We start from the raw sequence: 16,670 nt of genomic DNA, 5'->3' as shown, positions 1-16,670 counted from the left end.
GTTGGTGGAAATGGCAGAGGATGACACTTTGAATGCGGAGGCTGGTGGGGTGATAAGTGAGAACAAGGGGGACCCTACAAATTTTTCCAGATCCAGACGAGAGCATGAAGCGGCACCAAAGCAGCACCGGAGAAAGAGTTGTGGGAGGGGTCTGAGTAGGACTGGAACAAGGAATGTTCCATATACCTCATAAAGAGACAGGCATAACTGGGGCCCATGCAGATACCCATACCCACACCTTTTATTTGGAGGAAGTGAGATGAGTTTAAGGAGAAATTGTTCAGTGAGAGAACAAGTTCAGCCAGACAGAGGAGAGTGGTAGTAAGCTTCAAACAATGGCAGTTGTGAATTCTACAGATAACATTAGTCTTGGCATGCCCTTTCCAGAGGGAGTCCACCGCCCATGGTTATTCAGTTCAAAACTTCCTGGAAGGTGGATAGTCTGTGTTGAATAAGCAAAGGTCACCTGACCCCCTACAGCAGCCATCTTAACAGTTCATCAGTGTCCATTTTGAACTAAAAGACATTTCCAAAAGATTCCATATGAGTTCAGCCAATGTGTAAAGTTTTGAATATGATATGCGTTTACTGGGCATAAGACTATTTTCATTTTTGGGAATAGTCTATCAACCAATATCCACCATAAGCCCACTGATCCCCAAAGTTAGCTTTGTTCATTGTATAACGATTTAATTATATGCAGGTGGAAGGTATTAATTGGCGTTTTACTTAAACAAGTATAAAGAGACACTTAGTGAAATTGTGTGGGTTGCGTTCGTTGGTTGAGTCTATGTCTGTAACTCTTTCGAGTACAAACACGTTTCCATCTGTTTCACTATAACCAGTGTGGCTATAACCAGTCAAACCCCTTACCATGGTACCTAACACCATCCGAGTCATGGTGAAGGGTAGCGAGCAAGGAACAGGAATGGATAGGACCTTCTTCACGAAGAGGATCCTATTCAAGCTGCGTGGTTTTGAGGCTGCGGATATCTACTTCCTACAGGATTTCCCCAGCGCTGGTTTCTTTGATGTGACTTCAAGCATGTGGCAGCTTGTGTCAAACTCCTGAAGGTGTTTGAGGAAAAGAAAGCCCTGCCAGAAATGAAGATCCTGACGGCGGAGCCGCTCTTTGTTCTACCGTTGCATCGTGAACGGGTTGCGACGGTGCATCTGTACAACCCCTACGTCCCTGTCGCTGACGTGCTCACCTTCCTTACCAGGTACTTCGATAAAGTTGGGAGCTGCATTGAAATTAAAGATAATTTGGGGATCTGGACATGTAAATGCCAGGTTAAGGCTCAAGACCGACGGTAAGGGAGCCGTTTTCCACCCCCCTTCCAGATTCGCTATCGGGGGAAGCCGTGGTTACCTTGTCTACGCTGGGCAACCCAAACTTTGTCGCTCATGCGGCAAGTCTGGTCATGTGGCGGCCAATTGCAGTGCCGTCCTCTGCTAGAACTGCAAAAAGGAAGGGCACCAGACAAAAGATTGTAAACAGGCTAAGTGCTGCAACCTGTGTGGCGAGGCAAGTCACCTCTACAAGACCAGCCCCAAATGTTGCCGTACTTATGCACAGGCAGCTAAAGCCAACGAGGGGGAAGCAGAAGAAATGCCTCGTGTTACACCAACCACCAAGGCCCCCAGGGAAAATATCGGGACAAAGGAGGACACAGAGAGAGACAAGGTGGAGGAAAAAATTGAGGCAGCAGACAGCCAATCAACAGCACTGCCCCCTGAACCTCCCACTCCTCAGGAGAGCGAATCAACGGAGGAGGAGGAGGCAGCAGTGGGAAAGCAGCAGGGGAAGTGGCAGCTGGTGAAGAGAGCCAAAAGGAAGAAGGGGCTAAAAAGAAACCAAGCCACTTCCCAGACAAGAGTCAAGAGGCGTCTCCTATCCGACACGGATAACAAGAGCAGCAGCTCGTCGGACGAAGAAGGGCCAGGGCGGCGCCAACAGAAGAAGCGGCAAAATGCTAGGGAGTTGGAGGACGAGTCACCCAAGCTCCAGAACATTGGTGACAATGAGGAGACCAGCGCACCCCAACTTGGCCCACAACCCAAAGAGGCCAGTGCACCACAACCCCAGGAATCTGGGAGCAGTGAGGCGCTCAGCGCACCCCAGCTCCAGGAAGCCGGGAGCAGCAATGCCCCAAAGGGGGAGGGGATTGGAAAAGCTTCTCCAACAGAGGATATTTCAAACCCCGCTCTCTGCACGGACCCCTGGATGCCACCCAAGCAGAACATCTCCATTGGGGAGGTTCAGGACGCTTTCCTCAGCCTATCCCAAGTGAAGCAATTTGAGCACACCACGGGCATGAAGGAACTCTCAGAGACAGCAGGTTTGGTAAGCGACTAACTGCTTTAAAATGGTTGTAAAGATTGTATCCATAAATGTGCGTAGCATTAAATCTACTACGCGATGTGTTGCGACCTTGGACCCTTGCCAAGGTCAAAGCTGACCTGCTGTTTCAACAGGAGTCTCGTTCCTCCGGCCTGGGGATTCTGCTGCGGGGAGGCAGCTTCACCGTCTCCCAGGTTAAGGAGGTGGTGGGCGGGCGCCTCCTTGTAGCAGATGTAATGTATAAGAATGCTCCACTCCATTTAATTAACGTCTACGCCCCGTCACAAGGGGCTGAGCGGCTGGAGGTTTTTCAGCAGCTCTCACTGCTGCTGGCAACCTCCAAGCCGGTCATTCTGGGCGGTGACTTCAACTGCATCATCGATGCGGCTGGACGATCCGGCAAGGCCGACAGCAGATTGGACGCTACATCCAGATCCCTGATGGAAACAGTAAAGGATGCCAAGCTGCACGACGTCTTCAGCAACCCTGCAGATGGAGCGCAGCGTAGATACACCTGGTCACGGCCTGACGGGTCCGTCTGTTCCAGGATAGACTTCCTGTTTGTGTCCCGTGCATTTGCAGTCAGATCCACCGACGTCAAGCTGGTGTTCTTCTCTGACCACTGCCTCCTACTGGCTGACTGCCACTTAGAGAAGGACCAGAGGGTTGGCAGGGGAGCATGGAAGCTAAACGTGCAACTGCTGACCCCAGAGAACATTGAGGAGCTCAAGAGGGATTACAAAGGTTGGAGAACCATGAAACCCCACTTTGAGTCACTGACACACTGGTGGGAAGCGATCAAGGGAAACATCAAGAGGTTTTTCGTCCTCAAAGGCACCCAGAAAGCTAGAAAGGAACAGAGGGAAATGTCCCGACTCCAGAAAAACATGCAGAATCTGCTCTGGCTGCGGTCGATGGGGGTCGATATCAAGGAGGAACTCCAAGAGGTGAAGAGCCAGCAAGCCTCACTCTTTGCCTCGGAGGCCTCCAAGATCATCTTCCGTTCCAGAGTCCGCTCTGTAGAGCAGGATGAGACGTGCTCACGTTTCTTCTTCCAAAAGGTACACAGAGAGAGCTCTGTGATCAGCAGCCTGAAGGAAGAAGACGGCTCAGTTAAGTCATTGCAATCTGACATTTTGAGGATTAGCAAATCCTTCTATGCCGGATTGTATGACGTAAAGCCCACAGACAGCACGGCCTCCCAGTCCTTCCTGTCCTCTATCACGGAGGTCTTAGATGACTGTCCACGGGAGAGTCTGGACAAAGCGCTAACTCCTGACGAACTGACTGAGGCCCTTGAGTCCTTCGAGAAGAGTAAAACTCCCGGAAGCGACGGCTTGCCGGCGGAGTTGTATTCGGCTCTGTGGGACTGGATCGGCCCAGACCTGCTAGAAGTGTACGACAGTATGCTCCTGGCCGGCAGTATATCAGAATCCATGAGGAAAGGCATTGTCACCCTCATCTACAAGCACAAGGGGGAAAGGGAGGAAATTAGAAAGTGGCGACCCATTTCACTGTTGAATGTGGACTATAAAATTCTGTCCAAGGTCATCGCCAATCGGGTCAAATCCGCTCTGGAATTGGTGATCCACCCTGACCAGACCTGCACTGTGCCGGGCAGGAAGATCTCTGACAGCCTCGTGCTGCTCAGGGATACAATTGCCTATGTACAGGACAGGGGTGTGGATACCTGCCTCATCAACCTGGATCAGGAGAAGGCCTTTGACAGAATGTCGCACACCTATAAGGTGGATGTGCTCTCCAAAATGGGGTTTGGGGACGGAATTCGCAATTGGATCCAACTGCTGTACACTAACATCAGTAGTGCAGTCTCAATCAATGGGTGGGAATCAGATAGCTTTCCTATTAAATCTGGAGTCAGGCAGGGCTGCCCTCTCTCGCCTGTTCTTCTCGTGTGTTGCATAGAACCCTTTGCTGAGTCCATCAGGAAGGATCCGGGCATAAGAGGAGTGACGATCCCAGGTAGTGGAGGCACTCAGATCCCCGAACATGGACGATGTCGCCATCTTCTGCTCTGATCCGCTGTCGGTGCACAGACTTATCCACATCTGCGACCAGTTCGAACTGGCCTCGGGAGCCAAGGTAAATTGTGGGAAGAGCGAGGCCATGTTCTTTGGGAACTGGGCTGACCGATCCTTTGTCCCCTTCACTGTCAGGGCTCATGGCCTGAAGGTGCTGGGGATATGGTTCGGAGGGACCAGGGCACGCGTTAGAAACTGGAAGGAGCGAGTGTCTATGGTGAAAAGGAAACTGGGCATGTGGGAGCAACGCTCCCTCTCCATTGCGGGTAAGAACCTGGTCATCAGGTGTGAGGCGCTCTCGCAGTTGCTGTACGTGGCGCAGGTCTGGCCCATTCCACACTCCTCTGTGGTGGCAATCACCCGAGCCATCTTCCGCTTTATCTGGAGGTCGAAAATGGATCGTGTCCGCAGGGACACGATGTACAAGCCTCTAGATAAAGGGGGAAAAAACGTGCCCAACATCGCCCTCATACTGATGGCCACCTTTGTGTGTGGCTGCATCAAGCGGTGCGTAGACCCTCAGTATGCAAACACCAAGTGTCACTACATGCTAAGGTTCTACCTGTCCCCGGTGTTGCGAAGGATGGGTCTGGCCACGATGCTGCGGAACGCTCCAAGTAGTTGGACCGTGCCGTACCACCTGTCCCCCGTGGGAAAATTTATGCAGAGAAACACCTTCGACCACAAGTCCGTCAGGCAGTGGTCGGCACGTAACATCTTAAAGGCCCTGAGGGAAAAGGAGAGGGTGGATCCTGTGGGATGGTTCCCTGAGCAGACTGACAAAGTAATTTGGCAGAATGCCTCATCACCAGAACTTTCCAACAAACACCAAGATGTAGCTTGGCTGGTGGTGAGAAAGGCCCTCCCTGTAAGATCCTTCCTACACGCCAGGAGTCTCACCCCCTCTGCACGTTGCCCTCAAGGAGGCTGTGGTGGGGAAGAGACCGTTGTTCACCTCCTTGTAGATTGTGTCTTTGCAAAGAAGGTCTGGAGAGGGATGCAGTGGTTGCTGTCGAGGTTCATCCCGAGCAATTCTGTGACAGAGGACTCTGTGCTCTACGGGCTGTTCCCAGGGACACACACCGAGACAAACATCAACTGCAGCTGGAGGATCATCAATTCGGTGAAAGCCGCTCTTTGGTCTGTCCGAAACTTGTTGGTTTTCCAGCGCAAAGAGTTGCCCCCGACCGAGTGTAGCAGACTGGCATTTTCCAAGGTCCAGGACTACGTGCTGAGGGACACAGTTAAGCTTGGGGCAGCCGCCGCAAAGGCGCAATGGGGAAGGGTCGCTGCCTAAGACCTTTCTACCACAGTGCACTGGGGGGGCTGGGAACTGTAAAGAGCCCCTCAGTCTGTACAGATTAAAATGTATGTCTGCCAATGATTGAAATATTCATTGTTTTTTCTGATACACCTTGTGTTTCAGTTTGTAAAAGTTGAACCTGTTTGTATTTTTGTAATGGTGATTTAAAATGTTTGAAATGTTTTTGAAGATTTATGAATAAAGTATATTTTTGCCAAAAAAAAAGTTTCCATCTGTTTCAGATGAGGTTACATTGTTTCATAGTTTGCTATTGTGAGATTTGAACTCTTGAGCTTGGGATTACAAACCCAGTACCATAACCACTTGGCTATTTAGGCCAAGCATGTCTGTAATGTCACTCTGTCCTCAGCCTCCTAAATTTGTTCCAATGAATCTTAACGTTGGCTCGAGTAACAGGACCTCATTTTTCAATTAGGCACTTTACAGCCTTCCATCTCTACACTGAACTTAACAATTTCAGCTCATAACCATTGTCACCATTTGTTAAGATAGCAACTGTTAGGAATGCTCCGGCTATGTGCATTTACACCTCTTCTAGACCCACCTTTGTTTCTTTAATTGTCTCATTCCCCTTTGTCTTGCACCATCACTTGTTTTGTTATTTAATCTCTGCCTTCCATTCCATCACTACCTTTCCACATTTTTTCTCCTCCCCTGTCTCAGTAATTGCCATAAAAACTATTTCATCTCTGACTTTTCCCAATTCTAACAGAAGACTATCGACCCCACATCTTAACTTTGTACTCTCGCCAAAGATGCGAGCTGACCTGCTGGGTATTTCCAGCATTTTCTGTTTTTGTTTCAGATTTACAGCATCAGCAATATTTTGCTTTCACTACATATACATTGTTCGTTAGATCAGTTCTAACATCTGGTGTTATTGGCTTCTCTTAATCAATTCCCACTACTTTGTTATCTTGCTTGGTGTGGAAGATGTGGAATGAAGAAGAAAGCTAGATTACTTACTAATGTACTAAGCTCTTGTTCATTCTTTAGGTGTGCATCCTTTCTAAATCACAGTTCTATCTATTTACCCTTGCAGATGTTTTGGTGGCATTTTTTCTGTATGGGGGATAGTGGCTAGCTAGCTTTAGTTTAGCTTAAAGCCAGAATGACTTTTTAGAACAGTGAGAGTAATATGGCATTGTTGATCTCTAATGCTATTTCACAGAATTGTTAGTGCAGAAGGAGGCCATTTAGCCCATTTTGTCTGCACTGGCTCTCTAAATGAGCAACTCACCTCGTGCCATTGCCCTGCCTTCTCCCCGTATCCGCGCACATTCTACCTTTGCAGATAACAGTCTAATTCCCTTTGAATGCTTCAATTGAACCTGCCTCCACCACCCCCTCAGGCAGTGCATTCCAAACCCTAACCATTTGTGTGAAAAGGTTTTTCCCCATATGAATATTACTTAAAATCTGTGCTCTGTTGCTCTCAATCCTTTCATGATTGGGAACAGTTTCTCCCTATCTACTCCGTCCAAACCCTTCATGATATTGAATACCTCGATAAAATATCCTTTCAGCCTTCTTTTCTCTAAGGAAAACAGTTCTAACTTCTCCAATCTACCTTCATACCTGAAGTTTCTCATCCCTGGAACTATTCTCGTGAATCTTTTCTGCTCCCTCTCGAATGGCTTCACATCATTCCTGAAGAGCGGCACCCTGAACTGAATGCAATACTGTAGCTGAGGCTGAACTAGTGACTTGTACAAGCTTAAAATAATTTGCTAATGTACTTTATTCCCCTATTAATAAAGCCCAGTATACTGTATGCTTTATTAACCATATTCTCAACCAGTCCTGCCTCCTTCAATGACTTATGCACATGTATCTCCTCCTGCACTCCCTTTGGAGTTGTACCCTTTATTTTAAATTGTCTGTGTTCTTCCTACCAAAACGAATCACTTCATACTTCTCTGCATTGAATTTCATCTACAACCTCTCTGACTATTCCACCAACTTGTCTATGTTCTTTTGAAGTTCTACAGGATCCTACTCTCAGTTCATAATGCTTCCGAAGTTTTGTACCATCCGCAAACATTGAAATTGCTGTGCCCTGTACACCAAGGTCTATGTCAATATTAATACATATCAGGAAAAGCCAAGGGTCACAGCACCGACCCCAGGGGAACTCCACAACAAACCTTCCTCCAGCAGGAAAAACATCCATTAACTGCTACTCTTTGTTTCCTCTTACTGAGCCAATTCCGTATCCATGTTGGTACTTTATTATTATTTGATTGAGAATTCTGAGCATATGGTTTTTCCATAACCAATCTAGTTAGCTTATACACCACTTAAAGAAGGAAGAAAACCTTACAATTCCATGGGCACTGACTGCCTTCCACATCTTGCCCAAATGACTAACCTTGAAAGTCTGGAGATCAGTATTTTGCACACTAGTCAGCTACAGAAGGCCAGCACGGCTGAGATCAATCCAGCTCATGTCGAGTCAACTGCATTCCCCAACAGGGGATCTGCGCATGGCAATCAGGAGTGAAAACCGTGGCTGATTTACTCTTCCCATGCTGAAAAGCATCAAGACCAATTGTAGTGCTGCACTTACTAATGAGACTACATAATGCAGCACAGATTGGAAAGCGAACATGGGAACTTTCTACTCAGTGTTTCTGCTGCACCCTGCCTTCACCAGCTGAGTCAGTGGTGGGAGCTTTGCAGTATGGATTTCTGATATCGTATTTGGGGGAAAGTGCATGGATCTAGGTCCTAGCCTTAACCTAACAAAATTGCTAATCCAGAAAGTGTTCTTGGTCTCTTGGCTTGATCAGTCCTTTGGTGTGGGGTAAAGAGCACAGCTGTGCCTAATATTGGAGATTGCAGCCTCGTGGCTATTTTGTGGAATCATTCCTGTTGAGTTCACTGGATAAAGATGGAATTCGACTTTTAATTGCAACCATTTTAATTTTAGCTAAGCAAGGTTTATTTACTTGACTTTTTGAAAAAAAACTACTTGAATTTTTTTCTGATAAAACAAATCTTTATGATTTATCTATTTACATTAAAAAATCCAAAAAGCTGTTTCATTCCATTCATGCCAGGCTTTATTAAATAAAATACAGAAGAAATCAATTGAAGCAAGATGCTGAAATTTCTTTATGTCCCAACACACACACGATTTTAAAGATGAGCATTCAGTTTGATTTAGTGTTTTGTGTTGCTGATTATTAAATAACTACCTGTGTTTTTCATCTGATAGGCAATAAGATGTTTATGAAAGACTTATTTTGTTATAACGATTAACTTGATAGATCCTTTGTGGCTATAGATGTTTCGTTTCCTCACCTTAAATGCATTGTTGTTCCTTTTCTACAGCATATTGTAAATTCAGAAATGCTCCTTATAAAAATTTCTGAACAAGCTATAACCAAGTATCCTACCTTTTGGTTTGAATTGTTATGTTATCTAATAAATAAGCAGCAAAATCATTTAACATTTTATTAACCTCATTAAGAGGCTTAAGGCAGGACAAACAAATTAACCAGTCCTGAAGAGGAGTCATACGGATTCAAAATGTTAACTCTGTCTTTCTCTCCACATATGCTATCAGACTGCTGAGTTTTTCCAGCAATTTTTGTTCTTGTTTCAAACAAATTAACTGCCCAGGAGAGGAAAATAAACATTTCATAAATGGCTTGCTTCCTGTCACTACTTGTCTTTTAAAATAGGTCAGTATGGATGTATAGAGCTTCCACCACTGTACAAAATAAAGTTGTGTTCATAATTCGTTTTGGGAAATAAGATAGACAAATTAATTTTTGTGGTAAAGAAAATGTTGTAGGAAGAAACATTTTAGCTACTATTCTCTAGTACTATGGAACATAGTACTACAATGGGAACTTGAGAAATCGTAATAACCAATCCCAATATCCAGGGAACAGCAAGTTCCTATTTGGATATATGTTTAATTCTAATGATGCTTACAGTAAGCATTGTGCTCTAATTGCATTTAATTATATTCTGAAATCTGCTAAGTAATTGGATTTCTGAAGAAAATTCAATAGACAGTTTACCCATTGCTACCCTAAATAGTTTTTAATTTCATCTATCATAACATATTCCCTGAGCAGTTGTCATTAGGATGTACTACGTTATTTAATACTTGTGTGCCTACAATGCAGCACTGATTTGTCCTAGTTTATACCTATGCAGCCTCCACAATTAAGCTATACTCTAAATTTATAAATTTTGGATTAAGACAGCATCATCTGTTCTTATGCAATAGAAAATATAGTCATCTAGATTCCTGTGCTACAGTTGCCTTTGTCAAAATATTTTTAAATCAATTTTTAAATTCGTTCCTCAGAGTACATTTTTTGGAAGATATAAATTGCTTTTCAGCAGCATATGCACATTTCAAAGAATTGAAGACCGTCACCACTTACTTTTTCTGTAATCACCAGCATTTTAAAGTTTGCTTATATTGTTTGTCCAAAGAAAATCACCCCCTTTTTAACTTCATTGTCTGGCATTGCAAGCAAGGTCAGCATATATTGCCTATCCTTAATTAGTTTCGAGAAGGTGATGATGAGTGACCTTCTTGAACTGCTGCAGACCATGTGGTGAAAGTAATTGGAGGAGCATAGGAACATGAGTTGGTCAGTTAGCTCTTTGAGCCTATTCTGCCATTCTATCAGATCATGGCTGATGTGACCTAACTCCATGTACCTGCTTTTGCCCTAGATCCTGTAATTTGGTTAACAGAAATGTGCCAGTCTTGTATCTAAAAGTAATTATTGATGCAGCAACAACTGTTTGCGCAAGAGAGTTCCACACTTTGACCACTCTTTGCATGTAGATGTGTTTCATTCCTGAAAGGCCAGTCTCCAATTTTTGGGATATGTCCCCTGGTCCTAAGATTTCCCAACCAGCAGAAATAGTTGCACTATATCTACCCTATCAGCTCCCCTTAATCATTCCTACAGTGTTGTTGGGTTTGGAGTTTGAGGTTATTGACCCAATAATGATGAAGAAATAATAAAAAATCTGTTTGAGGTGTGGCTTGGAAATGATGGTGCATTTGTTGCCCTTGTGCTTGTAGGCATTGTAGGCCACAGGTTTAGAAGGTGCTGGCGAAGAAGCCTTGGCAAATTACTAGTGTATCCTGTCGACACTGCAGACTGCATATTTATGATATGAGATTCAAAGACACAGGACAATGGGGCTAGTTGTGGATTAGTCGAGTAAAGAACAAATGATCAAATGACTGCCTTTTGTGTTTTAACTTCAGCGCTCTAGTGAAATATAATACATATTCATTTAGGGCAGAAAGCTAATGGATACATTTTAAGTTCAATATTAAGTTGGAGAATAACAATAAAATAGATATGTAACAAATCTGAATAAAGGTCCCAGAAATTGCATGATTCTCCATAATAATTTCTTTCTTTTTGCAATAAAAAAAGTCATTTTAAGTTCTGATTGGCCCTCTTGGTCAATCCTAAGGCAATAACTGAAGACAGTAATAGCATTTTTAAAAATAAAAACATGCTTCACAATGCTGAACTTCAATCTATAAAGTGTTTGGTGCAGATCTCCATTAGTAATGCCCAAGGAATTGTTTTGGTCTTCCAAAATCTGAATCAGTACCATATCCAGTCATAAAGGAAAAGGAACATGCTATCAATAGTGCATTTAATGTTTGTCAATGAGTTTCGATATGTTTTGAAGCAAATTTGTTATAACGCATACTTGGAAGGAAAATAAATAGTTTTCTGCACGTGTCTATATTGCTTCATTATTCACTATATTAAATGACTATATGCTCTGTGAACAAAATGGATGTACAACTTAACCCAGCACAAAGAAAGGAAACAAAGCCTTTGGGACAGATTTTCTTGTGTTATGACATACTGTGTGATATTTTAAGACAAAGTCTGTCTTTTAAAGCTGCTGTCCATTTCGGGGTGCCATACTACTTAAATATAAAATTTGCATTTCAGGTTTCTGTTGTTGCAGTTGGCTTCACATATTTAATCAGGTGACCAATTTGTGTGCACTTCTACTTAAAAAAAGTTAACTGTTAAACTGCACAGTTCTTTCTAATTTACTTTTCTTTCCATTTACTTAAAACAAAAGTATGATGTTATTTTAGTAACTACAGAGGGATTTGTTATTGACCTCTACATTTTGGCAGAGCTTATGAATATAATCAAACTCCTCTTTTATCTAGCTTGTGATGAATGGACAGTTCTTCCGAAACCCAATTTGCATCGTGATCTCAATAGGTTTGGGCACTCAGCAGTTGTAAGCAATGGGTGAGTCCATCACTGCCTTTGTTTCTCTATTTTGACATTGAATTCATCCTGGTGGTCAAAAAAACTTTTTCTTTATTGGTCTATTATCCTTCCTGGCATTTGTCAGTAAACCGCTGAAATTTGGCATTCTTTTATTAGCAGTTAGCAAAGTGAAATATGTAAAAACATCAATAGACCACATTAATTTGGAAACAGAAATCTTAAGATAACCATTTTATATGTCATTTAAATGTAATTTCTATGAAAGGTTTTCCTGGCCTTTTTAAAAATGTATTTTCTGCTCTTACCATAGAACCTCAGAACACCACAGCACAGAAAACAGGCCATTCGGCCCTTGTAGTCTGTGCCGAAATATTATTCCGCTAATCCCATTGACCTGCACCCAGTCCATAACCCTCCAGACCTCTCCTATCCATGTATCTATCCAATTTATTCTTAAAACTTAAGAGTGAGCCCGCATTTACCACATCAGATGGCAGCTTGTTCCACACTCTCACCAGTCTGAGTGAAGAAGTTCCCCCTAAACCTTTCCTCTTTCACCCTAAAGCCATGTCCTCTCGTGTTTATCTCTCCTAATCCAAGTGGAAAGAGCCTACTCGCATTTACTTTGTCTATACCCCTCATAATTTTGTAAACTTCTATCAAATCTCCCCTCATCCTTCTACGCTCCAAGGAATAAAGTCCTAACCTGTTTAATCTTTCCCTGTAACTCAACTCCTTAAGACCCGGCAACATCCTAGTAAATCTTTTCTGCACTCTTTCAATCTTACTGATATCTTTCCTGTAGTTAGGTGACCAGAACTGCACACAATACTCCAAAGTTGGCCTCACCAATGTTTTATACAACCTCACCATAACATCCCAACTCCTATACTCAATACTTTGATTTATGAAGGCCAGTATGCCAAAAACTTTCTTTACAACCTTGTCTACCTGTGACGCCACTTTCAGGGAATTATGTATCTGAACTCCCAGACCCCTTTGTTCCTCCACACTCCTCAGTGCCCTGCCATTTACTTTGTATGTCCTACCTTGGTTTGTCCTTCCAAAATGCAACACCTCACACTTTTCTGCATTAAATTCCATCTGCCATTTTCTGGCTCATTTTTCCAGTTGGTCCAGATCCCTCTGCAAGCTTTGAAAGCCTTCCTCACTGTCCACAACGCCTCCAATCTTAGTGTCATCAGCAAATTTGCTGATCCAATTTACCACATTATCATCCAAATCATTGATATTCGTGGGATACAGTGCTCATGCTCTGGGTGAGAAGATATCAGGGAATCTACTTCCGTATTTTTAGTACTGCCAATGCAGAAGCATACAATTTCAACCTAATTCCCCATTCCCTGTGGGGGATTTTGCTGGCTCTTCACTTAGCACCTCCTACTTGAACACAAACTATGTGCGAAAAGTTGGCACATATCTGTGTCCTATTACCCTCTATGTAAGTGCTATCCTGTTTTAGTAACTGTTGAAATATGCAATAAGTTTACATATTTAAGTGTAACCTATTTTTCTTCCTCTTCTAGGTCTATGTATGTGTTTGGTGGTTTCTCCAGTATGCTTTTGAATGATGTCCTTGTATACAAACCTCCAAACTGTGAGGCCTTCAGTGAAGATCTTTGCATAAATGCTGGTCCAGGTATTAGATGTTTGTGGCAAAAGCATCACTGTGCTCCGTGGGACCTGGGCCACAGTAATAGTAGTTTCCATGAGGTGAAATGTCCCCTCAAAACCAGTAAGTACTGATAACACATGAATATCAACTAAAACTAGAATTTCTCAATTCTTAAGTAACATCCTTACAATGAATCTGGATTTATAAATAATTTATGGAATAGCAGGAGCATGGATTGTAAATTAATTCATAATTCTTGTTTTGCCCTTTTTACTTTCTGTATAAAAAGCATTGCTAGCTTTAATTCTTTTAAATGTTAACTGGCTATGCCAAGGAATCTATAGCACAACAAAACAAATGTTTGGGTTTGTGTTTATTTCAAATATTCTAAACTCGTGATGGTATAGTACCATGTGGTGCTGTGAAATATAAGTAACTAATTCAGTAGTGGATGAACCTTTAAAGTAAATTTACTAGTACGAAAAATATTTTGAAGCCCTTGAACGATGGTCATAAAAGGCACAGCATCTCTAACTGATGCGTGAAAACTATGTCCTACCAATTATTTTACATATGACAAAGAACAAAACTTTGTGCTGAGAATTAACTACTGACGTTAAAAAAAAATCAGAACTTTTCTCCCATTTTCTCTTTTTTTCCAATGTTTTTCTCCAGTTTCCCCACACTTCCTACCCTAGGAGTGCTGAAGCACAGAATGAGACCATTCGGCCCATCATGTCTGCACCATCTCTCAGTAGGAGCAATTTACCTAGTGCCAATTCTTACCTTCTCCCCATAGCTCCACATATTCTTCCTTTTTCAGATAATAACCAATTCCCTTTTAAATGCCTTGATTGAACCTACCTCCACCACACTCAGTGCATTCTGGGTCCTAACCACTGGCTGCATGAAAAAGCATTTCCTCATGTTACCATTGCTTCTTTTGCCAATTATCTTAAATTACCATCTTGTTCTTGACCCTTCCACCAATGGGAACACTTTTCCCCTCTCTACTCTGCCCAAACTCCTGATGATTATGAATACCTTTATCAAATCTCCTCTCAACCTTTTCTTTTCTGAGGAAAACAGTCCCAACTTCTCCAATCTATCTAAGCAACTGAAGTTTCCTCATCCCTGGGACCATCCTCGCTACACTTTCTCTAATGCCTTCACGTTTTTCCTAAAGTTTGGAGCCCAGAACTGGACACAATATTCCAGTTGAGGTCAAACCGTTATTCTGTACAAATTTAACATAACTTCCTTGCTTTGAAACTCCATGTCCCAATTAATAAAGCCAAGGAGAAGCCAATTATAGTGACACAACTGTTGCTTATTGATGGCTGCTAACTCAGCATGGACTGCATTGTTTCAAGAAGGCACCTCATCACCACCTTCTCAAGGCAATTAGGGATGGGCCATAAATATTGGCTTAGCCCACATTCCATGAATGAATAAAAAAATGAATTAGAAATCAAATCTTTTGATCTGCCTGGCATTGTGTTGCGTTATCAGGTCCCTTACTCACTAAAATGTAGGGAACTTAAATCATAAGTATTTGAATGCTTAAATAATCCTCAAGTGCAAAAGAAACTTTTTCTTTGGCATTTCTAGATGAAGGAAATAAATCTGTATAAGTGTGTGTAACACAAAACTTAAAGTTGGCAATAACTCAAGTGTGCAGCCTTTTATTTTTTTAAGGTTGTTCTTAACCTGTCAACAAATGCAAGGTTGTTGAAAAAAGAGAGACACACTGTCGAAGCTTTTTGTCTTACACTTATCATGACAGATTCTCATGAATACCAAATCTCAAGGGATCAACAATTTATGTAGCATGAAAAATAGGTGCTGATTGGTTGGCAAGTGGAGTCTGATTGGTAGAGTGTTGCCATGGAGAATGCACCAGGAAACAGTTAACTGCTAAGCTTTTGCTTAAATTCAAATGCATTGCCATGGGGAATGAACCCAAGCTTTTCTTTAGTTGAAAAAGATGTAATGTGTGAACATGTTCTTTCTGTCTCTTATGCAGTATAAATCTCCTTTTGAGATTTAGTATTCTTGCAAATCTGTCCTGATAAGTGCAGGATGGTAAGCTTTGACAGCATATCTCTCTTAAAATAATCAAGTTCTGTACTACAAATGCAAGGTTCTGCTGTGGGCTCCCTAGGTCACTTAAATTCAAGTAAATAGCCTCAGTCTGCTTTAAAAATCAGCTGCATCCAGAGCTAGCCACACTTAAAGCACTATACCTGAAATAATTCTGAGGCTTATTAATACTTAAAATACCACCATCAGCTCCCCCTTTTTCCCAAAGGGTGGTTTTCCATTACAAACTAGCCCTTTGTTGAAAAGATTTGCTTAGTTCTAGCCTCAAAATTACATAATCCTAATTTGTGAGCTGAGATTTTATTTACAAATGTCTATATCACAACACCAACGATGATTAAAACAGCTTGCATTTACATAACACCTTTTTAAGATAGTAAACTAAATCTAAAAAAAACTAAAAAGATGCTTCACAGAAGTTTTAGCAAACAAAATTTGACACTGAGCCACCTAAGAAAATATTGAGACAAATGACCCAAAGCTTGGTCAATGAGGTAGGTTTTTAAACAGGATCTTTAAAGCAGTAGAGAGACACAGGGGTTTAAGGGAGGGAATTTAAGACCACAGGACTGGGCAGCAGAAGGACTCGGGACAGTCTAGGGAAGACCTTAACCTGGAACATCTTTTTAACTACACCACTTTGAGGATTTTAGCAGTACTGTACAAAGATGGCTCCTGATTGAGATGCTTATTAAGCAAACTTATTAAGTGGAACAAGAGTCACATTGCACAACAATTGGTATTGTTCAGTTTGCTTTTTACACGAGCTTCACCGTTTTCAGTTTCAGCAGTGAGAGCCCTCGGTTTGTTCATTCAGATTTGCAAGTAGTTTATTAAATTATTGCATGGTTAAAGATGGAATGGCTGACCATGGGCAACAAAAGGCATTACTGGAGCAACACCATTGATAAAGTAACATTAGTGTTCAAAGACTTGGGATAGCATATAAATGTGAGAATTA

The 16,670-nt window shown here is 42.4% G+C and overlaps 1 protein-coding gene across 1 annotated transcript in view; it reads left to right on the top strand.

Annotated features, from left to right (window-relative positions):
- The window catches only part of atrnl1b (attractin-like 1b), a 1,080,114-nt gene that overhangs the window by 202,784 nt on the left and 860,660 nt on the right, over positions 1 to 16,670 (top strand). Inside the window, exons 11-12 of the mRNA XM_041209279.1 lie at positions 11,904 to 11,988; positions 13,518 to 13,726. Of these exons, the coding sequence (XP_041065213.1) occupies positions 11,904 to 11,988; positions 13,518 to 13,726 (294 nt within the window). The remainder of the gene's footprint in view (positions 1 to 11,903; positions 11,989 to 13,517; positions 13,727 to 16,670) is intronic.

The sequence above is a fragment of the Carcharodon carcharias genome, chromosome 17 (assembly GCF_017639515.1).
Source record: "Carcharodon carcharias isolate sCarCar2 chromosome 17, sCarCar2.pri, whole genome shotgun sequence".
Lineage (NCBI taxonomy): Eukaryota > Metazoa > Chordata > Chondrichthyes > Lamniformes > Lamnidae > Carcharodon > Carcharodon carcharias.
The sequence above is the reverse complement of the archived record's forward strand: the minus strand, read 5'-3'. Positions and strand labels throughout refer to the sequence as shown.